Below are 23,935 nucleotides of genomic sequence, written 5' to 3'. Positions count from 1 at the left end.
TTCATGGGTAATGAATAAGATGTCTGATGCGATGAGCAGAGATCTTAATCCAGATTTAAACTAAATAGAGTGTGAATGCTGTTGGGCCTGCGAGGAAGTAGTTTGTAATCCACCTAATTGAATGTCTGAGGCTTCTTTGTTGGTCACAGACAAATCCACCAGCTTTGGTCCAAAATTCACCTGGAAATGAATGCTATTAGTTGTATTTATCAACTGAAACTAAGCTTTATTTCAAGTGCATTGTAAATACACAATGAGTAACACCAGACTCAAATGCATTCACACTCTCTCCCACACATGGTCACCACTTGCGCTTCATATCAGGAAACTACAGTTTTACTGCAGTAATGGCCTTGCAGCAGCGTATGGGCTGTGAACTGGATTTTGGTTCCCATTTGAAGCTATGCTGGAGGGCAGACAGCATTCTTCAGTTCCCAAATTCAGCACTGGTTTACATGGCACTCAAGCAGGCAACATATGCTCTCTCAGAGTCCACAGCAAGTAAAAATATCCCCCACTCATGCGAGCCAGGGAAATGGCAGATCGGGAAATGGGTTACTGAACACTGTTACTATTACTCATTGTGTGCACATGTAGGAGAGAAGAGGAGAGTTTGATGAAAATATTGGATCATAATGAAATATGTGCAATTTTTATACTGAGCATAGTTCTTGAACATATGTTAGTCATATAATTTTGCTGTCAGTTTTATCTGACATGGGAAATGGGACAAGAGTTCATTAGTGCTGTGAATCTATTAAACTTTAAAAGAAATTGCCAAACCAGTATGGTTAATCAGTTTGATATGCTAATGTAATGGCATCATGAGATCTCAATAACTCTCAATATGATCACAATAAAAGTATAAATAAAAATACTTAAAGAGGTATTACTAATATTACTGAAAAGTTTCAAACTAGTGAAACAGATAATTACTGTTCAGACTAATTCAGTGACATTTTATAGCTAAAGACATTTCAAATGTTAAGATTATCAATTAAAGTTTTTCTCTTTCCTCATTTTTTTTAACCATCTCTCTCTCTCTCTCTCTCTCTCTCTCTCTCTCTCTCTCTCTCTCTCTCTCTCTCTCTCTCTCTCTCTCTCTCTCTCTCTCTCTCTCTCTCTCTCTCTCTCTCTCTCTCTCTCTCTCTCTCTCTCCATCCTTCCAGTCCTGGTCAAGCAGGAACATAGGGATGATCTGGACTCCCCTGCCGTGCCGCCCATGTCTATGCCTCTAGTCCATGCTGCCAGTTTGGTCTGCGCTCAGCCGCTGTCCTCCCCAGAGCACTCCCACCCACCAGACGGCCTTCTGTCTAGCTCCCCACGTGGCCTGGCTGCAGGCCTGCACCCACTCCAGGCCCCCTGTGCCCCAATGGGCTCCCCAACTCTTCCCCACCTGCCCCATCTTCAGGCTCAAGGACTGAATGCGCCTCCCGAATGCCAGATGCCCTTCCACCCAGGCCCTTCTGCCACTGCCAGGCCATCTTACCCACCCATACAGCACAACATGCCCTTCAACAGCCAGCACAGTCTTCCTATGACTGCGGGCTCCGCACAGGCCTACGAGAGGTTGCCCTTCCAGGCCGATCCATCCGGGTGTCACACCCTGGGTTTGGGGATGGTGTATGGCCCGGCTTCTTCAATACCCACCTCTGGAGTGCCGCCGGGGTCTTGCCCCAGCCTCAGCCATGCAGCCTGTACAGGTAGCAACCAGGTCATGGCCCACTCTGCCCCTCACCTTCACTCTCTAGGCTATCACTGCCCCACTCCAGGGCAGGTCCCATCACCCACCCACACGCTGGGACAGCAGGTCCCACAGCTGCAGCATCCACTGGTTTACCATCCAGCCGGGCAGCGTTCTGCCTCCTGCCCCACACCCTCAAGTGCTCCCTCTCGAATGGTGCCATCTCCCCACTCTGGGCCCTCGTCCCCCCAGATCCATTCCCTCCCCTACCATTCCCCTACCTCCCCGTCTCCTACATCCAGCAGCCCTTTGGGGCCCATGGCGCTCTCTGGACAGCCTTCCCCACAGGCTAGCAGCCCTGTTTTGGCTGGGTTGTCCCCTTCAGGTCCTTTGGTGCACCCCCTGACCCAACAGGAAGAGAGACTGAACATCAAACAGGAGCCAGAAGATAGAGAGCCCACTTTCCGTACCATTGGCTTGCAGGACATTACGCTTGACGATGGTGAGTCTTTGCACTTTGTTAAACAGTGTATTTTCATCTTATGACACTTAATAACATTTGAATGTGCCTGATCACTTCCACATTTAGCCCCAGTGGCCACCACAACCTCCGGTGCAGCGCAGTGTATGGAAATTAAGCACAAAATTAAACCTTCAGGAATAGTCCCACAACAGGACAATATTGATATGATATCATCACCTTTAGACTAAAGACATTTAAAGCTTCTAAAACTCATTACCAAAATGTGGTTTTAATATAATATAAAATTTTATGTTTACTACAGTTAATAATATATGTATTATACTATATTATAATATAATTCATTGTGATTGACATGTAAATAAAATATAGGGCATAAAAATATGACAGAAAGATTAAGATCAATATTACCACAGTTTGCTGGGGGAGAATACTATACCGGAAGAGGCATGTATAGTGTCCACTGACTTTTGACTGGGCCACTCCAGGTTGCATTTGATTTAGCTATGATGACCAAAACTACAATGCATGAGTCCCACCAGCAGGCATGTCTGTTTTCCTCCCTTTGTTGTAGTTTCTGTAGTACTCACTGAAATAATTACCCTTTTATTCACTTTATTCATATATGATATTTATGGATATTTGAGAATGACAGGCACTCAGTCGACTAGTGTGTGAATAATACATTAAGGGTAAATAAATATGCGTGAATCTGTGCAGTAGTAGCTTATTCATAACAGGAACTAGTAGAGTTAATGCTTCATTTACTAAAATGAATTTGCATGCACAAGTTGCCTGGGACGTTAGAGTGGTTAACAGGTCCCAGATCTTAAGAGTGTCATGGCATAGGGCGGATTCATTACACTGTTAATCCTTCTTAGCAAGAACTATGAGACCTAGTAAAGTTAGTAGTGTGGGGGAGGGAAACAGAGAGGCTGTGTTTGGAGTCGCTTACTACCTTATTACTCTCGCTCTTTCTGCAGTATATACAGTATTATACTATGTTAAAAAAAAAAAAAAAAATTCTTTCCGGACAAGTGAATGGCCCATTTATTTGTTTAAAGGACAAGCACATGACAAGGCTAAATGTTGAGCCCTGCTGTATACAATAGTGCATGCTTCCACATTGCAATGCACTCAATATGACCCAATATTTTTGAAAAATATGTGAAATATACTTTGTGAAACATTATTCCAATTTAAAATAACTTTTATATTTTAATATATTTTAAATTGAATTTATTCCTGTGAGGGCAAAGCTGAGTTTTAGCAGCAATTACTCCAGTCTTCAGTGTCACATGATCCTTTAAAAAATCATTCTATGCTGATTTGGTACTCACAAAAAATTCTTATTATCAGTTAAAAACAGTGCTGCTAAATATTTTTGTGAAAACTGAGATAAATTTTTTCAGGATTAATTGCTCAGTTCAAACGAGCAGCATGTTTTGTTTTGTAACAATATAAATGTCTTTGCTGTCACTTTTGATCAATTTAATGTGTCCCTGCTGTAGTAATTTCTTTTAAAAATATTAAATCATACTGACCACAAACTTTTTTTTATCATTTATCAGTCACAATTACATGCACATAATGAGGTAATGACAGCATGGACAATAGAATACTACTAGTTAAAATGTTTTTTGTTTTTGTGACTTTAAAATAGTTTGTTTTCTATGGGGTTAGAATTGTTGCATTATTCCAAATAAATAGATTGAGATTCACAAACAAATGTAAAGAGATTCACAAAAATGTATCAAATTCACAAATAAATAGATTAGAAATAGATGCTAGAAGTGTTTCAAAATCCACAGATGCGTGAGGGGATTTACAAATGCACAGAAAGCGGTTCACAAATAAATGCCAGGCAGAGTTGTGTTTGTGACATTAAACACATTTGTAAATATTTTTATTTTATTTGCAAATCTCATTTTATTTATTTGTGAGTATTATAATTTTTTGTGAATCTCAATCTATTTATTTGGAATAATGCAACAATTCTAACCCCATAGTTTTCAGTGTGTACTGTGCGGAATACATTGGCTACGTCCGGAATGGAATACTATGGTATGGCTTACAGCGAGAGAGCTTGACCTCAGCTTCTGTGTTTATATGGATATTTTTTTGCTGATGGTGTGTTTATTTGAGAAGAACAGACCACAATGGATTCCTTATTCAAAACTCAGCAATTTACTACTGAACATTTGTTTGCTCTATATGCTGTATTACAACCTTATGCATCAATCATAGTAGATTGTTTTTTTTCATGGATTACTAATGAGAGTTCAGGCTAATGCTGTTCATCAGCACAGATTCCAGCAATGTCGTCATGTTTGTAAGATAGATACCATTCCTGGACCAGAATTTGATCACGGGGAGTCACTTCTGCTTTCTGGCATTCTTCAGTTACATATCCAAATGTGCAGTCAGACAGAGTTAATAAACAGCTTGAGTCACTCAAATTAGGTGTGTGTGTTAGGGTTGGGTGATGTGCATTGAGCATTGAGCAAGATCTCCTGAGACACTACAATAGGCTACTAATAATTCATTAATACGAGCTGTTTTCTTGTACAAAATTAAATATTTTAAGTTAAATGCACAGTGTAAGACATGTAAAAAAGACAAGAGGCTAACAATGTCAAGATCAATATCTGTGTAGCCTGACATGGTATTTCACACTGCACGCGGATGCGTTTCGGCGATCCGTTCCAGGAGCGGTGCGTATACAGCAGTGCAGAGATCGTTTACGCACCGAGTCTATTTTTGCTGTACTGCACGCGCTGAATTACACATTAAACACAGATTGACATGACAATGAATTTAATCATAAATGCATCTAATTAAATAAAATGTAGTAGTCTCACCACAAATGCATTTAATTAAATACTACTATTTTTCACAGTCATCTTTTTACTTTAAGACCGGGGTAAAACAAGGAAAACTACAATTTACTTCAACCAGGACATAATGAACGACACTCTGAATGAACGAGATGGAAAAACAAGTTATTTGTGACATGCAAGATTTATTGTATAAAGATTTAAATTATGCAAAAGAAAAGGTCAATTTTAAGTTTTAATTTAAAATGTTTGCGATCTTAAGTACATGGTTAAATATTTGGCCACTTGCTTGAGCAACTTAATATATAATCTATAGAGAAGTAATGCATTGAATAATACGTTGTTTAAACGTGAATACGTCTATTAAAGAGTGTATATGTGTACAAAGAGAATTGCAATGCTGACAAAACTTTTTTTAAATAAAAGTTGCTGATAACTTCTGGATTTGAAATACCAATAGTGAGTAAATGTGTTTGTAGTACAGCCGCGGATCAGTTGCGCACTGTAAACGCAGCATATGTGAAAGCACTATAGCGCGTGCTGCTCCTGTACCGCATACGCACTGCACACGGAGTATGTGTGAAATGGGCGTAACACGTCTCGTCTCGTCTCTGGCATAGACTACAGTATTTAAAATAGCATGCATGTGCATAAGTTATATTCTCAATTTAATTTACAGAGCAATCCCTGCTAAGTTTAGAGACTAAGATTAGTGTGTATCTGGGTCGGGGCGTGGCATCACGATGATGGCTCTCCATCGTGATGTCGGTCAGCCATCACATCGTCCATCTGCACAACCCTAGTGTGTGTGTGTAAGTGTAAGTGTGTGTGTGTGTGTAAGTGTGAAGTGTGGGTCCAGAAGGATCCAGCATCTGTAATTAAAACACACACACAGTTCACACACTTGGCCAGCCACTTACTAATTCACAAATGTGCACTCATACACGCTCAGTATTTCAAACTAGGCATGCTCAGCCACACAAATACTCACTGCCAACATGTTGCTCACGTATACTGTAACATATGTCCTCATGCAGTCAGTGTGTGAGATGGGATGAAGTTGAACCTTTTTTAAAGTGAAATTGTGAACTGATTCCACCAGAGACTGTATCCTCCCTAAAGAACACACTATAAATAGGGTCTGTGTCATTCTGACTGAAGCTCTTGAGCACTGTCGAGTTGTTAAGGAGGTCAGAAATGAACTGCAAATAGAACAGAACACAGCTCCAGTCACTGACATAAACCTTCTTTCACGTCAACATACAGCTACCACTGTTATTGAAATGTACAGCATGTTTTGCTAAAGCATTACGCTTGGCCTATTTGAATAAACTGCAAATTTATAAACACTATTTAGAAAAACGCTGATAAATTTAAAAAAAATCTCAAATGGCATTTATTTATTTACCATAGCCCATATATTAATATGTATCATGTCATAATTATGATTGTTTATTGCATTCAAGTATAGACTCAACGTTTTAATTTTTCTTGCTGTCTTGTCTCGTGTCTGTTCATAAGAGTCATGCATCACTTTTTATGGTTAACTGTAAGCGCCCTGCAGCTGGCTGAGAGTTTCACTAGATTTAAATGTAAGTTTATGTATCAGTCAGACTGCAGTTCTTAATCACACTTTCCTGGCACTTTTATGGCCCCAGATACTTTAGTTCCATTTGATGAATCACTTTTCAGCAGAATTCAGTGGCTGTCACTCTGTCAGTGGTAGTGCATTCTGGGAGTTGTGTGATTTCTGTGATCGTTTAAAACATTGTGTTTATTTACAAATCGCACCGGCTTTCATTTCCAAAGCTGTTTTGATACTGGTTAAACTGGTTTTAATAGTGCTTACTAGCAAATTGTGGTAGGCGGGAATCGCACCTGATATTCTGGTCCTGTTGTTTTTATTTCAGGTCTGCATGGAGCCAGTGCTACAACTGGATGGATTAAAGTTTATTTATATAGAAAGCTAATATTAAAGGGCTGTTTGGGTTTTTCATGGACAAATACGGCGGTGTGTGTGTTTGTGTGTGTGAACAGATGGCACAGGTGATGTCAAAGACTCTTTGCAGGTGGTGTTGGGGAGGGGCTACAGACAGACTGACAGATGGATGACAAAAAAGCAGGGAATTGACACAAACACACACACACTCTCAAACAGAAAGGTCATAGAAGGAATAGAATATAGTTATTAAAAGAGTATTGTAATTTGAGCAGTCTACTATTCGTACCACTGCATTTATCTCTCAACATGATATCCATGATTAAATGTAGACTGCTTATGTGCTGAGGGGGCCAGGCCGTGTGTGTGTGTGTGTGTGTGTCCGTGTTAGGCGAGCATAGGGAGTTGGGTGCCATATTTTCCCTGATGAGTTTGGATTAGTTCCCTCATGCTGAACAGGAGGAACAGTGTGTGTCAGTACTTACTCTAGTCTTAGTCACTTCTCTTTTCTCTTGCCTCATCTCTTCTCTCCTCTCCTCTCCTCTCTTTTTAATGTCAATTGTATTTAATGAATTTCCTCCCAGAGGTCTGTATTTGAGATGTGTACGCAGGAGTGTGCTTGTGCTGCTTTGTTCTCGTGGACGTCTGTGTGCAGCTGCCACCCCGGCATGAGTGCTCTGATCTGGGTTAATAATAGGCAAAAGCCTGCTGTCTTCGGGTCCCGTATCCATGTCGTACTGTATACACACACACAAACCCAGAGCTAATATCTCAGTGTCAGTCTGTTCCGCCATTGGATGAAAGTTAGTTTTAACGTGGAATTTACTAAAGTAACAATAATCAGTTTTTATGAACTGCTCCTTATAATGTATCCTCATATCATGTGCTGCCCTCATCTGTTACTTGTGTCTGTTTCCCTCTTTCCGTTTGTGGGTACGGAAACTTCATTGTGCAACATATCCCAGGTCTGTAGTCTTTAGCCAGTGGTAAATGACTGTCAAATTAATAACACAACTCCTCTCATCTCTGGGGGAAAAAGAGAGTGTGGAAGGGAAAAAAACAGAGCTCTGGGCCAAATACAGCTCGTTAAACACAATCAGAGAACTCTTCTGAATCCAGTGGAAACCTGGTTTTGTGTCATCTTTCCATACAATTAGTTTCAGGAGCATAATTCTGAGGTCTTGGTGGAGGCGTGCAGCGGCTTGTGGTCGGTCCAGTTTGCAATGCTGTGGTGTTTGGCTGCAGAGATGTGGCATGGTGCAAAGATCCTTGGGAATTGATGTGACAAGGGTGCGCTCCCTGACTAGGAAACTCCAACTCAGACTTATTCATTCTCTTGCATGACATTTTCACCTTATTTAGTGCACTATGATTTCCGCGATGCGAAAAACACAGACGGAATCGCGGAATCCAGTCATAAAAACTGAATTTACTGTATAATATGGAATTTGATGAACACATTTTTGATGAATTAATAAAAAGCAGGGCAGTACACTTAAATAAAATTGCTATATAGACCAGTGTCTGTGAATATTAAACTACAAAAATACTATTTAAATACGAATCCTACATGTTCTGCGTGTCTCTGTGTGAATGAATGTAGTAGACGCGTGATTTCATTTGCCCCCCCCCCCCCCACACACACACACACACACACGCACTGAAGCACGCGTGACGCTTGCGGTGTTTTCAGCCTCTGCCACTACATGAATGCATGAACTTCATCTCCAAAGCCACTCTGAGAGTCACTTCATGAGCATTTTACCGTTTCATTTGATAAAACTATCATCATATATCATAAACACACAAACACAAGGTCTTCACGGCAACCCATAAAAAAAAGTTTAGCTTGAAATTGTGACAGAAATATATTAAAGTTGTACAGTAGAATTTAGCTACGTCTCAATGTAATAATAATACTAACACTAATAATAATAAATTATGATTAAAGCTTTATCTTTTAAGGGATAATCACAATTGTTCTTCCATTTTAATTTTAAGAGTAAAGCTCTGTTGTGCAGCACTTTGTTTGACAAAAAAAAGTTTAATTTCTTACGATTAAAAGATAAATGAAATAAATGTTTTATGCCAATATTTGATTGCCAGAAAAAAAAATACAAAAATTTAATTTTTCTGGGGGGAAAAAAACATTTCATAGAAAAATGTCACCAAAAAAAATTATTATAATATTTGTTATTAATATTAGTTTAAAAAAAACAATTAGACATGCTTTTTGATTATTAAAATTTAACTCAACCATTAAAATGGAATCCAGAAAACAAAGAATTTGGAAAAATGAAAATTTAAAACGAAATTTGAGAAGAAAAATAAAACGTTTTACATAGGGCCCTAAACAAGTATTTTTTGTTAAACTTTTAATAAATTGATGTTAAATTGTATAAGTTCTACGATTTAAGTTAATTAGACATGCTTTTTGATTACTAAAATTTAATTCCCAAAATATTTTAATGGAATTTGGGAAAAAATAAAACTGATTTCATAGGGCCCTACTTATTATGTGTATATTTTGAGTGGGTAATAAAACGTTCTTTCTGTTTCATATATTTTTTTCTGTACTGTTGTTTTGTTCACCCAAAATGAAAATTCATTTTCTGTCTTCTGTGTAGCAAAAAGATATTTTGATGAATATTTGTAACCTCACAGGTTTAATGCCTTTTAAAAAAATTACAATTTCAAGACATTTTTCAAAAATCTTCTTTTATGAAGAAAGAACAGGTAAATAAATATTGGATACAGGTTTTGAAACGGCACGAGGGTGAGAAAATTGTTTTAAAGTTAAGTTCGATATTGTTACACTGCTAATATTTTTGATAAATTGCTTGTCTTTTCTTATTTGTACGTTGATTTGGATAAGTGTCTGCTAAATGGTTAAATGTACTAGATAATTCTGTTTCAAATGGCATAATTTGAATTTTGCATTTATTTGTTTTGTTGGCAACTTTTATCCACTTTCTATCTCTAAATTACTGATTCAAAGTTCCTTTATGAATCTAGTTCTAAAAAGAAAATGTGTATATGGGCAGAGGAGGGAGGCCAGAATAATTATTGTAAGGAGTGCAGCATGTGGCTGTGTATGCACTTGGTGCTTTGATCTCATCATCTTAGTTATAAGAACGTGCTCCTCCCGAACTTTCATTAGGAACATTTTGTTTTATTCACCTGGGCTAATCTACTCACTTGAAGAGCTCTTTCTAAGTATTTGTTTATTTATTTTCCATAATTGAAAAACGCATTAAAACGCGACGATTGGCTTTAGTTTTTTTACGGCACCTACACTGGTATGCAGTTTTTCTATGCTATATTGATCGTTAAAGCGAGTGACTAATCATGTAAAACATGTTAAAGAAAGCCTCTGGTCAAAGAAAATGGGGGTGAATCACTGGCTGACTCTTTAGATGGGGAATCCACAATATGATTCACAGATCAAACTAACTGCTCCCTTGTGCTCTCTCAGCCACCGTTTGCCTCTCTTACTTGCACTCTCTTTTTTAGAGTTGTGTAGTTTACTGTACATTGTTGCCGAGGTCATAAGGGGTTGAAAAATCAAAAAAGCACCTGACATCAAACAGTCTAGATTTCACATTTTACTCTCTGTAATTTTGAAGCTACAGATCAGTTCATTTAAACATCTGACTTTTTTTTCCTAAATGGAAATGGATGTTCTCTATCAGTTGCTCTGGCTGGTGAGGTCAGTCTTACCTAGCATAATACTTTCCATCATAACACAACACAGTCACTGCTTTGAAAATAGAACAAAAATATATATATCATCAGGATCTCACCTACAATGGAATTACATTTTATAGTTCCTGTTTTAGGAAATGGGTTCATTTTTTTAACTTTTGCAATTTTGCAACTCTGTTCATTTTTAAATACAGTTTAAAATGTTAGTTTATTTGATTTGTTATTTTTTAACAATATACATTCAAGTAAAATGCACAACATTTATAAAACTATCCCAGAATTGGTAAAAGGGTTGCAAATTTAGCTTAAATTAAGCTGTCACTCAGTAGGGCTAGCTTGTGTGGGATCAACTGTTTGTATTTCCCTTAAGTTAAAAGAAAAAAAAATTGTTTGATCCAGTAACCATTTAGTCATTATTATTGCCCATTTGTGGTCATTCAGAAAGTGACAGACATCTTGAAAGTGCCTTGGTTAACGGTCAGCCAGTGCAGCGGCTAGTCCAGTGATTCACAGTCTTGGGGCAGCACCGTCAAACAATATCATTTACCCCAGCTCAGAGTCTTGCTGTCGGCAAGCTCTCAGACTCAGACCCAGTATATTATATGTTAATAAGGGATGGCCCCTTCCACTCATCCACAGAGGATCCCGTTTAAAGACTCTTCGCTGAGACTCTCAAGCATTATGCGAAAGAGATCGAGATGAATCATGCTTTCTTACATGTGGGGAAAGACGATGTTGAAACCTCTCAAGTCAGTTGCTGCTATATTGCGATATATTGCACAGTAGCTTCCCGTATTTCACTGAGTCAGATGCATCGCTAATATCGACAGAGCTCAGGTCTCAGTTTAGACATTTACTCCCTCAATATGTTGTTGAGATTTGTACTTTGTGCTGTGTTATATTATTCACAGTAATGGGAATGGAACGACTTGTGAGTCCAGAGTTTTGGATGCTCTGTCGTGAGGTGACTTGCTTTCCAAACTGGTCCAAACGTTGAACAAAGAGAGCACGCATTGAAACTGCAGCGTGTATGTGTGTGTGTTTGAATGAACATGAGACACTACAGTGTTCTTTTGTGTCACACAAAATGGAAAAAGTGAGAAAAGAAAGCTTTTGATCTAGGAGTAGACAGGAAAATAACCTTTTAAAATAGGAAAGTCCTCTTCAAAGTAGAGTAAATACCGTGGCAGATGACATTTTAGACTTCTCGAAAAAACGGTACCCTTAAAAATCTGCCAATACCACAGGCACACCACAGACGCTGATTAAATAGCTGTCTGGATTTATTGACTGACTGTGTACTGACATACTTTTTTTAGTTTTGTTTTTTCTCTCTTTACCAGATGTTTAGGTGTGCGTGTTTAATGCTCCATGGCAATCGCTAAATTAAACCATATTGTGCCATTAACCCTTTTTTTTTCAAATTTCAAATAATTTTTATTTCATTATTGCTTTTAAAAGTATCTTCAAAAGTTAGTTGTGTATGGCACATTTAGTGGAATTTGCGCTATAATTCATTTATTTTGTTTAATATGTCTTAAACACCTTTGATGAGAGTTGCAAATGATTGTATAAAGTCTGCAGAAGACGCTGACATTTATATTTACTCAGTATGTTTCAATTGTATCAGTCTTCTACAATGTGTGTGAGGTTGTACAGTGCAGGTTTGTGCAGTGTGTGTGTGAGTGAGATTGTTAGATTGTTTGTGCGGCGTGAGAGGTAGACAGCACGTCGAGTGGCTTTTAAAGCAGAACTCACAATCAGCCCAGTGCAGGTCTGCATGTGTGAAGTGTGTTCATGCAAGAGGAAGAGCCGCCTACGCCAACAGGATGATCTGTGACAGCGGCTGGGCATTTGAAACACAACACACACACTCAGACATGCAACTTTCACACAAACCCATCACAAAATAATAACATCAACCACATGAGAAATGTACCAAAACAGCGCTAAACTTCGAACACAGCATAAACCTAATCAACATGAATAAAAACACTAATAAAAGACTGCGCACAAAGCAACAAAAGATATAATCTTCAGTAAACTCAAATAACTACAATACTTATGCAGATGTGACACGCTTAACCTGAGCGATACTAATGTGACGGCGCTATAGTTAGTTCTCGTGACATTTTAGATTTTTTAAACACCAAAGAGTCGTGTGTAAGCAATCACAAACATCAGTAGCGTTACATACTAAAGCACACTACACAACTGCTTTAAATATTCACCCTACATAAGGACTATTTATAATAGTAGATGATCATTATTTTGATTTACCGAGCAGATCAGCACTGTCCCTTATATGGTGTTCTGCCACTTTTTTGTAACACCCTCTGCCATATTTCACATTTAAACGCACATATTCTTTCATTTACCTTTAATGCTATTTTTATCACCAACCCCAGCTCTCTGCCTTTTGATGTCTTTTTACCAAATGACTGTTTATGCCGTTATATACGTCTACTTAAGCTTGGCTCTAATCCTGTGTTGGCAATATTTGTTCACTATGACTGAGCTCACCTTTTTTTAGTTCTGTTGGAAAATGTGGTGAAACATGGTCCATCCCAGTCAGTCATGGTTTGTCTGGATAAGGAATGCAGGGATTATTAACTCGCTTGCAGAGGCAGGCTCCCAAATGAATGATACCTGAGGCCCCCTTCAACAGTCAAGCCTGTTTATCTGCTCCTCGGCTTTTCCCTCAGATTTGTCATCGCCTTTTATAGATGTGTTTTTTACTCCGATCACAAGCTTGGAAATCTGGTGATTGAATGTTGTGGTGAGTGTGTCAAAACTCGCCATCTCTCCTAAGGAACAATCATTTTTTCCACAAAGTAATGAACCGTATTTGCCCTAGTTCTCTCTCTCTCTCTCTCTCTCTGTTGTTTTTTTTCCCCCCCATATATATAGGATGAACTTTTGTATTATGATTGTCGTTGACTGATTTTGTCATGGCAGCAATATCGTCGTGCTTGCTAAAACAAGACGTTATATGCTATATGAGAAAATCCACTATCCAGTAGAGCATGTGGAGATATGGTCACATTTTCATTGCATTAATCAGAACCCTGCTGGGACAAACTGCTGCTTGCTTAACATCAGTCTCGCTGCCTGCTAAAGTAATTACCACAGTTGCTCCACTGTCTTCTGGGATGGAACATGTGTTTTAACAATGGATAAATTTTATACAGGCATTTCATAGTGCTCTAAAAGCCCAAGCCAAACAGGCGAGAGGAAACGTAATCAAAGGCCATTAAACTCATAATGAACTGATGCAACTGCCTGCACTAAAGCCTAGTAGTAAAAGAAACGGAGGATGGTTTTATAGCCTGTGTTGTGGTCATCTTAATGAGACTGCTGCTGTCAGAACTTACATCCTCACGCACACAGACCCACATTCGCACACAACTGTTTTCTGAGTAGTCGCATACCAAAGTTCTTTTTTTTTCTACCCCCTTTTATTTGTGTTTTATTTCTATCAGCCCTCAAGGATGATGTCTGTACTCGACTTTACATAGCTCAACACTGCCTTTCTGTGGTTAGGTGCAGAAATGTTTTTTAGAATCCTCAGTATGAACTTGAAAAAGCTCATACTACCGTTCAAAAGTTTGGGGTAGTAAGATTTTTTTTTTTTTTTTTTTTTTAAGAAATTAATGCTTCTATTCAGAAAGGACATGTTCTATTTCAAATAAGTTCCTTTAAACTTTATCAAAGAATCCTGAAAAAATGTATCTCAGTTTACTCAAAAATATTAAGAAATGTTTCTTGAGCAGCACCAGATCAGCATATTAGAATGATTTATCATTTGACACTACAGACTGGAGTAATGATGCTGAAAATTCAGCTTTGACATCACAGAAATAAATGACATTAAAAGTTCAAATGAAAAGTTTAAATTGTAATAATATTTTACAGCCTTAGTAGTGAGACTTCTTTCAAAAACAAAACAAAATCAAACTTTTGAACGGTAGTGTACCACCACGGTAGTGTTTTTTCACTAAATGTAAATAATGTCTCTTTTTGTGTCTTTCAGTGAATGAGATCATAGGCAGAGACATGTCTCAGGCCCCAGGGGCTCATGGGGGCTCTCCATCTGCACACAGTCAGTCCTAGCCCACAACACACCACGTCAGACTCGACACAGAGACTCTTCACAGGACTCCAGAGCTGGCCGGCGAGATTCCACCCAGAGTTTTAACCCAATAGGCTAAAAACCACCTTCCCCAGCGTGGATCCAGAAGCAATTTAAACAACTGTTATTACTTACTCTTGATTCATGAACACAGCTATACACTGTATGCAAAATCAGGTGTACTTTACACATGTGCAGACATGGTTGAGTGGGAGTAAACTTGGATTCATTCTCTTGGAAATAAAACCAATAATTCAGGGCTCTCTGACAGCATGATGTATTATTATTTGCGGCTTGCAGATTCACCCCTCAGATTGGCTAGCTATGCAGTCGAGCACCCTCGTCCCTGACCGGAATATGCAGCAATTCTACAGTCACCTTAGTGGGATAGCCGAGGGCTGCTCGAGAACCGTGATAGATGCCCACGTTTCGCCGCCTTACCAGCTGAAACGCCGCCTTTTTCAGTACACATTCTCCCAGTGCTGCCCTCTAGTGGACGGGCCCTCAGGCGCTGCACTGAGTCTGTAGTAATAATATGCAACATTCCACATGTCTTGTGACCTTTCTGAGCTGTGTAGATAATGTTTAATGATTGGCCCATTTCCTCTTCAGGTTGAACAAATGCCTTATATAGTAGCTGTGATCGTTAACAGGTTTTCTGCTGAGAATTTATATTAGTTTTTTCTTCTTTCTTTTTTTGAATGAGGACATGGTTAAATCCAGTGTGTGTATTTTATACTTAGAAGTAGCTGAGCTTCATCTTGTGTTCTGGAGTGCTGTGAATTGTGTTAGTCCAATCTTACTTTCACAGTGCTGTGCTTTAAAAGTCAAAGGAATTGTTCTTAGGCTCTAAAGATAACACGTTTTGTACAGTTGATGGGAAGATGAACTCATGACCTTAGACCAAAAGGTCTGAAGAGAATTAAGTCCACATATATATATATATATATATGTATGTATACCGGTATATATATGTATATATGTATATACAGGTCCTTCTCAAAAAATTAGCATATTGTGATAAAGTTCATTATTTTCCATAATGTAATGATAAAAATTAAACTTTCATATATTTTAGATTCATTGCATACCAACTGAAATATTTCAGGTCTTTTATTGTTTTAATACTGATGATTTTGGCATACAGTTCATGAAAACCCAAAATTCCTGTCTCAAAAAATTAGCATATCTTGAAAAGGGTCTCTAAACAAGCTATTAACCTAATCATCTGAATAAACTAATTAACTCTAAACACCTGCAAAAGATTCCTGAGGCTTTTAAAAACTCCCAGCCTGTTTCATTACTCAAAACCGCAATCATGGGTAAGACTGCCGACCTGACTGCTATCCAGAAGGCCATCATTGACACCCTCAAGCAAGAGGGTAAGACAGAAAGAAATTTCTGAACAAATAGGCTGTTCCCAGAGTGCTGTATCAAGGCACCTCAGTGGGAAGTCTGTGGGAAGGAAAAAGTGTGGCAAAAAACGCTGCACAACGAGAAGAGGTGACCGGACCCTGAGGAAGATTGTGGAGAAGGACCGATTCCAGACCTTGGGGGACCTGCGGAAGCAGTGGACTGAGTCTGGAGTAGAAACATCCAGAGCCACCGTGCACAGGCGTGTGCAGGAAATGGGCTACAGGTGCCGCATTCCCCAGGTCAAGCCACTTTTGAACCAGAAACAGCGGCAGAAGCGCCTGACCTGGGCTACAGAGAAGCAGCACTGGACTGTTGCTCAGTTTTGCATGTCATTCGGAAATCAAGGTGCCAGAGTCTGGAGGAAGACTGGGGAGAAGGAAATGCCTGAAGTCCAGTGTCAAGTACCCACAGTCAGTGTTGGTCTGGGGTGCCATGTCAGCTGCTGGTGTTGGTGCACTGTGTTTTATCAAGGGCAGGGTCAATGCAGCTAGCTATCAGGAGATTTTGGAGCACTTCATGCTTCCATCTGCTGAAAAGCTTTATGGAGATGAAGATTTCATTTTTCAGCACGACCTGGCACCTGCTCACAGTGCCAAAACCACTGGTAAATGGTTTACTGACCATGGTATTACTGTGCTCAATTGGCCTGCCAACTCTCCTGACCTGAACCCCATAGAGAATCTGTGGGATATTGTGAAGAGAAAGTTGAGAGACGCAAGACCCAACACTCTGGATGAGCTTAAGGCCGCTATCGAAGCATCCTGGGCCTCCATAACACCTCAGCAGTGCCACAGGCTGATTGCCTCCATGCCACGCCGCATTGAAGCAGTCATTTCTGCAAAAGGATTCCCGACCAAGTATTGACTATTGAGTGCATAACTAAACATTATTATTTGAAGGTTGACTCTCTTTTTTTTGTATTAAAAACACTTCTTTTATTGGTCGGATGAAATATGCTAATTTTTTGAGACAGGAATTTTGGGTTTTCATGAGCTGTATGCCAAAATCATCAGTATTAAAACAATAAAAGACCTGAAATATTTCAGTTGGTGTGCAATGAATCTAAAATATATGAAAGTTTAAATTTTATCATTACATTATGGAAAATAATTAACTTTATCACAATATGCAAATTTTTTTAGAAGGACCTGCATATATATATATATGTAGCCTATGTATATATATATATATATATATATATATATATATATATATATATATATATATATTGACTATGCTGAGACTTGCTTTGTGCCTTTGATCAGAGAAAAAATTATGCATAAACATGCTTTGGACAATAAAAAAAATATATATAAAAAAATATAAAAAAAACATTTGCAGGTTTGATGTCAGGGAATTACCTTTTTTCTTATAATTTTTATTTTTGGCCCATAAAAGGTTGTGTCCAGACAACCAACAAGTGAATTATCTGTTACTATAGAGTGACTTGCAAGCTGCTCTCAGTTTGTGTCCCTTCTGTATTGGACTTTTCATAAAGGTCGAAAATCAAACCAGCTTCCAAACCTATCAGCCCATCTTAGACAATTATAGCGCTCACAATTTGCTCTCATGTGGACAAAAACTATTTAGGCAGGTTTCCTCTGTACTTCACTCTTTGGGACACAGACGACGGACACTGCCAGAGCAGATGCTAACAAATCTATGAATTTGTATTGGTTTCTTGCCTTAAAATTTTAATTTGGAGATTACAGTTGTTTTTGCAACTGTTTTTTTGTTTTTCATGAAAACTGGCACAATTCAATTAAGATTTTTTCTTTCAGTCTTTGTGAGACAGACAGCTGTATCCATGACTGTTAATTATGTTTGAAAGAGAAAAAAAACTGCTATGCACTATAAACCTGCCTTCTGCCTATAAGAAAAAAAAGGAAGAAAGAAAACCTTGATGCCTCTAGACTAGATGCTGTAGAGATGCTTCTTCATAGAGTAGTATGCCAGACAAGAGTTCTGTGTGTCGAAATGTGTCTGTTCATGCACAGAGCAAGCGTCTTAACGGTTTTGTGTGTATGCGCTTCTGTCAGTTTGTATCCAATGAATTGTAAATATTTGTTTTTGTATCTTTAAAAACCTTTAAATTTTAAATCGTGTAAAACCACACTGATACATTAGGCTATGCAAGGATGGACAATATGATGGTGTGACATTTTCAAACATACAAATAGCAGGTTCGTTTGTTACTCTTGCATCTATACTGTATGTAAGTATATATATTTTGTTGTATGTAAACCCTTACATATATTGACAGGTGTTTTTAATGCCACTTTTGACTATTTAATTTAAACTATCAAATATACATAGGAAAGCCTTAACTTGTGTTAAAATTCAATTTTAGAGAATGTGTGTCATATGGTTTGAGTTTGATTTAGGAATAGTGTTTTTTGAGAATCAAGACAGAAAAACAAACAAACAAACTGATGGGGAGTTCTGGGATGAAGCAGGGTCCCACGATTTGCACCTATTTTCACTCTTTAGAAACCAAAGATGGAACAATGTGTTCCCATTTTACATGCAGATGACAACGCAGACACCAGAACTCTATTTTTGATACTTTGAAATGGATGTCATTCCTAAAGTTTGGGTAGCTTGGATGGTTTGTAAAGTAAAAGTACAGGTTCAGTTGATGTTTACGGAGCCTTGTATTGTTGTTTCATGTACATTTTGTATTTAACATTTTGTAATTTTTAAGACTGCAGTGCTTTTTGAAATTATTCAAAGGGAACACCGTGCGGCATAGGCTCTTCTGAGGTAGTGTATCAATAAAAAGAATAAATGCCCAAATGTCTCTTATTGTGTCAATCTGTCATTGTGACCCGAATTCTGCATGCATCAAAAATGAAATTTCTAAAATGAGTGAATAGCTGTACACAATGGTCTTTCATCAGGATTTACTTCACATTTTCACCACACTTTTAAAATCAAGCTTTTGTAACTTGATTGTGTCGAGGCTTCCGGTCTCATCCGCTTCCAGTTATTTTAGCTGTCCAAAAACTGTCCGTTTTGCAGCATGATATTGCAAACTGTTATTTGTTATATTTTAATTTATTATCGTAATCATAAACACGCTAGTTTGTAGCGCATATGGGTGTTTCTGCAACTACGGGCACTTTTGACTATCCCAATTTTTAACTTCTATGAATTTCAATTTTAACCATCACAGTCTGTAATACATATAAAAATGTACACAAAATAGAATGTAGTCGTTAAGATTTTAATCTGGAACATGTTTATTTTTTATGTTTTTCGGGTCATCTTCTCAAAAAGTGTCTTTACCGCAACTTTACAATAACGTTCATTTTATACACTTTTCTTTAGTAATTTCTATAAAAAAATAATATATTTAAATAGCTTTTTCAAATTTGATACAGTTTTGTAAATACTAATATAATAAAATAATATACAAAATAGGGAATTTCATGTTTTTTTCTATGCCATGTAAAAAATGTACAGTAACCTTAGATGTCAATTGTTTCCTTACACACAAAAGATGACATATTTAACTTTTTATGACAGATGTTGCCATTTCAATGTGTTAATCATCTCAGCTTAAGTGTAAAAATATTTTTTGCAAATGAAAATGTGGAGAAAAAAAAAGAAAATAGAGCAGTGCTGCGGTAATGACATCTTGTGTCGGTAAGGACACAATGTTAAACTGCCACGAAATCAAAAACAGGCTACTGTAAAAAACAAGAAACATGTTACAGAAAACAAAAGGTATTGCATGTGTAAAAGATAGTAGCAGTTTTGCAGTAAATAACTATTTTAATTAACTCTTGCTCTTTTAACTGCTTCAAAAATATTGTCTCCTAAAGTTGATGATTCATGTTTATATATATACTAATATATGCTTCAGTACTAATAATATACTGAATATTAGTAATTTAATGTAAACCTTAAATTTGTCTCTACCGCAACACAAAGTCTTTACTGCAACACCTAAATTTGCTGCGGTAAAGACATGTTGCGGAAATGACATTTTTGCTAATATTTTAGCTAATTGGCAGCTAGCAAGGCCTACCACATTAGTTTTGACTCTTAGCATCCTAATATACATGAATTCAACAGTAATATACATTTATTTTTAAAATGTAGTTCAAAATACACAATTATTAAGCTGAATGGTAAGGACGCACAATAAATACTAGAGCAGAAAAGATGATGTTTACCTTATTTTTTTGGTATCTTGTGAGTGAGGTAGTGTGGTGGCCCAGTCTGTCAGCAATGTGCTCAAGTGATATATAACGGATATATAATGCATATTTTAAAAACCTTTTTGTATAAAATGTATATTTATTGCAATAGTTATGTTAACAGCAATAAGAATAAGATATTTCTGGTAATAACAGCTAATCAGCTGATGGACACCGTGACTGCGTTGTCATGGGAACATCGCAGGTGAAAATAATGAGGAAATGACGTTGTCTGTTGCTCCCTTCACCAAGTGTGTTCCAAACGGCTACATGATGGCACACACATGCCCTACTCACTCCAAAGCCCTCAAGGGCTCTGATGCTCACAGCAATAAGCATGTCCCAGCCATACGTCCCAGCCGGGTTCGTCACTTATTGGGGTCCCCTGGAAACATTTCCGTTGTGGTCTGTGCTATTTGCAGCGCGTTTCTGTATTTGGTTGTGTTGTGAGTATTTGGAGCTGATGAAGATGTTTTCTTAATTTGTGGGTGTTTTTCTATTTGCATTTGTTTTCTTCAGTTGCACCGTGTTGAGCACTCTCGGCTACCGTAATACGCGGCCTCCTAGACTTGCCCACATGAAATGTATTCCAGATGTTTGCTGTTTGGCTTAATTTGGAAGACTGGGGGTTAAAGGCAGGGTAGGCAGGTTTTTTCTAAAACACCTTTTTCCCAAATTTGTTTAAACTGTCTTTATATACCAATACATATTTAAAATGTAAGTACACTGAAAAGGAGAGTATAAAAATCGAGTGTCTGTAGTCCTCTCAGGGCTGCAATAAACACAGCTAAGTTACTTAGAAGAAGGGAGGCAAATGCCATAAAATATAATATGTATGCTATGTGATACTGTAAACTGATTGACATGGTAGAGACTGCCACATTACTGTAACTCACCCTTCATCTGTAAAGTCAACTACAGTATACAGTTATATGACACAGTGAAAACATTTACTGTATTGCCAGCAAACTGTTCTAGCACAAAACCTCATGGCAGTTTTATAACTTCATCACACCTTTTGATAACACACTAGATAGATACTACTATTACAAACATTATGGATTCAATTATATAAGTTATGTAATATAAGTGTATTTTCGAATGTGGCAACTGTAGCCTGTATTACTGTAATTATTTAAGCAACAAGGGTGAATTGAAACATGTATCTTGCATTGTTTGCTGTTTAATTAATTGATTGTGGAAAGTGCTAAATTGAAAGATCATACTGTTGTGTTTCGGTAATTAAAACAAATGTTCTTATTACATATTACAATAATCTTGTGTTTGAAACAATGATTATGTGGACTGAAATGTATATAACTGTAATGAAAGCATGCAATCAGGTTTTGAAAGAATGACTAGCTGTGTTACAAGTGTGATCAGTTAGAATTTTTGTACTTATAAGAGTCTTGACAATGTACACCTTACCTGTGAAAATAGTACCAAAGCAAATAAATAAAACTGTAAGTAGTGATGTAAGGAATACTGTTTCTTGGTCCAAGCCTCTACTCGTTTTAACTGAAAATTATACCTTAACAGTAATTTATGAGCACTATTTATTCGTCACATTTAAACAAAGCTTTTAAAAACCCAGCATTCCGGAAACCAATATTATAACAATTCTTAAAAGATGAATCATTGTCTGTCCATCTGAGATTTTAATATGAAGATTAAGGTTAGGATCATGGTATTTTCAGTAGTGTTACAGCACACCATGAGTGTATATTAGCACCATTTATTCTTTGCTTTTAGCATCTGATTGATAGAGTATGGTTGAACAATTTGATTGCTCATATACCAGTGCTTCTCTCTATGGAGGACCAACTCTACCATATTTAAAAATAAATACAGAAATAAATAAATGCTCAATAAATAAATAAGCATACAATTAATTGCCCCAAAAAATACAATAAACAAATAAATGTAGGTAGAAATTAAATTATACAGTGAGACATAAATGTATATATCTCTTTTAATTAGCTTCTTTATTTATTCACCTTTGTAATAATTACCTTATTTATTTATTGTCCGTTATAATCTTCAACTTTATTTATTAATTATTTATTTTTTTAAGTATTTATTTATGTGCATGTTATAATATTTTTGTCTGTTTTATTCTTCCTTTGTATTTTTTTACCCTATTTATTTCTTTAATGCTATTTATTTCTGCCTGTCGTTTTTACATTTCTGTATGCATTTCTGTCTCATTATGCAAATGAGGAGGGGCTGTGTCTTAAGGGGTCAACTTCTGCCCATTGGTTGGTTAGCATTTTACTGCATCGGTCGAATACTACTTAAATTGACAAACATCATATGTGTAATTCAGGGCACAGTTCAGACGGAATAAAAAGATAAGTTGTCTCTCGCCATTGACCATACATATTTTTTCCCAAATAAGGTCCCATGAGCCGGAAGCGGAGGGGCGGGACTTAGGCTCTCTATGGGCAGAAGTTGACCCCTTAAGACACAGCCCCTCCTCATTTGCATAATGAGGCAGAAATGCATACAGAAATGTAAAAACGACAGGCAGAAATAAATAGCATTGAAGAAATAAATAGGGTAAAAAAATACAAAGGAAGAATAAAACAGACAAAAATATTATAACATGCACATAAATAAATACTTAAAAAAATAAGTAATTAATAAATAAAGTTGAAGATTATAACGGACAATAAATAAATAAGGTAATTATTACAAAGGTGAATAAATAAAGAAGCTAATTAAAAGAGATATATACATTTATGTCTCACTGTATAATTTAATTTCTACCTACATTTATTTGTTTATTGTATTTTTTGGGGCAATTAATTGTATGCTTATTTATTTATTGAGCATTTATTTATTTCTGTATTTATTTTTAAATATGGTAGAGTTGGTCCTCCATACTTCTCAACCACATGGCCTCAAGGTTAATATTTAAGAGAAAAAAATAAAAACCCAGAATGACAAAAATCAATCCATTTCTTAATTCAATTCAACTCTTCAACATTTTTACCGTAAAGAACAGGATATATGGTCGCCAGATTTTAAAAGTGTGATTCCTAGACCTGGAAATGTCAAGCAGATTAAACTTCACACGCATTTTTTTTACTGAATATAAATAGTTCTAATTATGCCATAGAATTATGAATAAATAAAAATATTTTACTTAACCCTTATTAAGTAAAACTGGAAAAGTTATGGGCCTTACTGTGGGGAGCCTTGGTGTTAAAAAGCCTTGGTGTTAAAAAAACTACTGATCTAAACAATCACTCAAAGCTGGTGCAAAACATTTCACGTTACTACTTTGACATGCTAATGGTCAGAGCAATATCAATTTATTTGTTGCATATAAGAATCACATTTACACATACAGACACATTTCATACATTTTAAGGAAAAATGCCCCTTCTTTCTCTAGAGAGGTGTGACATTTTGTTCAGCCTGTATTGCACTCCGGGTAATGTAGTCATGAAATACATATAAAAAAAAATTCATGATTCAAGCAGCCTGCCATCAGTAGAAAAAAAAAAACTGACGTAGACAACAATTCCAAA

The 23,935-nt window shown here is 37.1% G+C and overlaps 1 protein-coding gene across 1 annotated transcript in view; it reads left to right on the top strand.

Annotated features, from left to right (window-relative positions):
- nfatc3a (nuclear factor of activated T cells 3a) overlaps positions 1-15,730 on the top strand; it is a 145,150-nt gene extending 129,420 nt beyond the window's left edge. Inside the window, exons 9-10 of the mRNA XM_056265442.1 lie at positions 1,170-2,186; positions 14,680-15,730. Coding sequence (XP_056121417.1) covers positions 1,170-2,186; positions 14,680-14,759 — 1,097 coding nt within the window. The 3' untranslated portion in view covers positions 14,760-15,730. The remainder of the gene's footprint in view (positions 1-1,169; positions 2,187-14,679) is intronic.
- Positions 15,731-23,935: the final 8,205 nt, after the last annotated feature.

This window comes from Rhinichthys klamathensis, unplaced genomic scaffold, assembly GCF_029890125.1.
Source record: "Rhinichthys klamathensis goyatoka isolate OS25496 unplaced genomic scaffold, OSU_Roscu_1.1 h1tg000232l_1, whole genome shotgun sequence".
In the NCBI taxonomy this organism is placed as follows: Eukaryota; Metazoa; Chordata; class Actinopteri; order Cypriniformes; family Leuciscidae; genus Rhinichthys; species Rhinichthys klamathensis.
The sequence above is the reverse complement of the archived record's forward strand: the minus strand, read 5'-3'. Positions and strand labels throughout refer to the sequence as shown.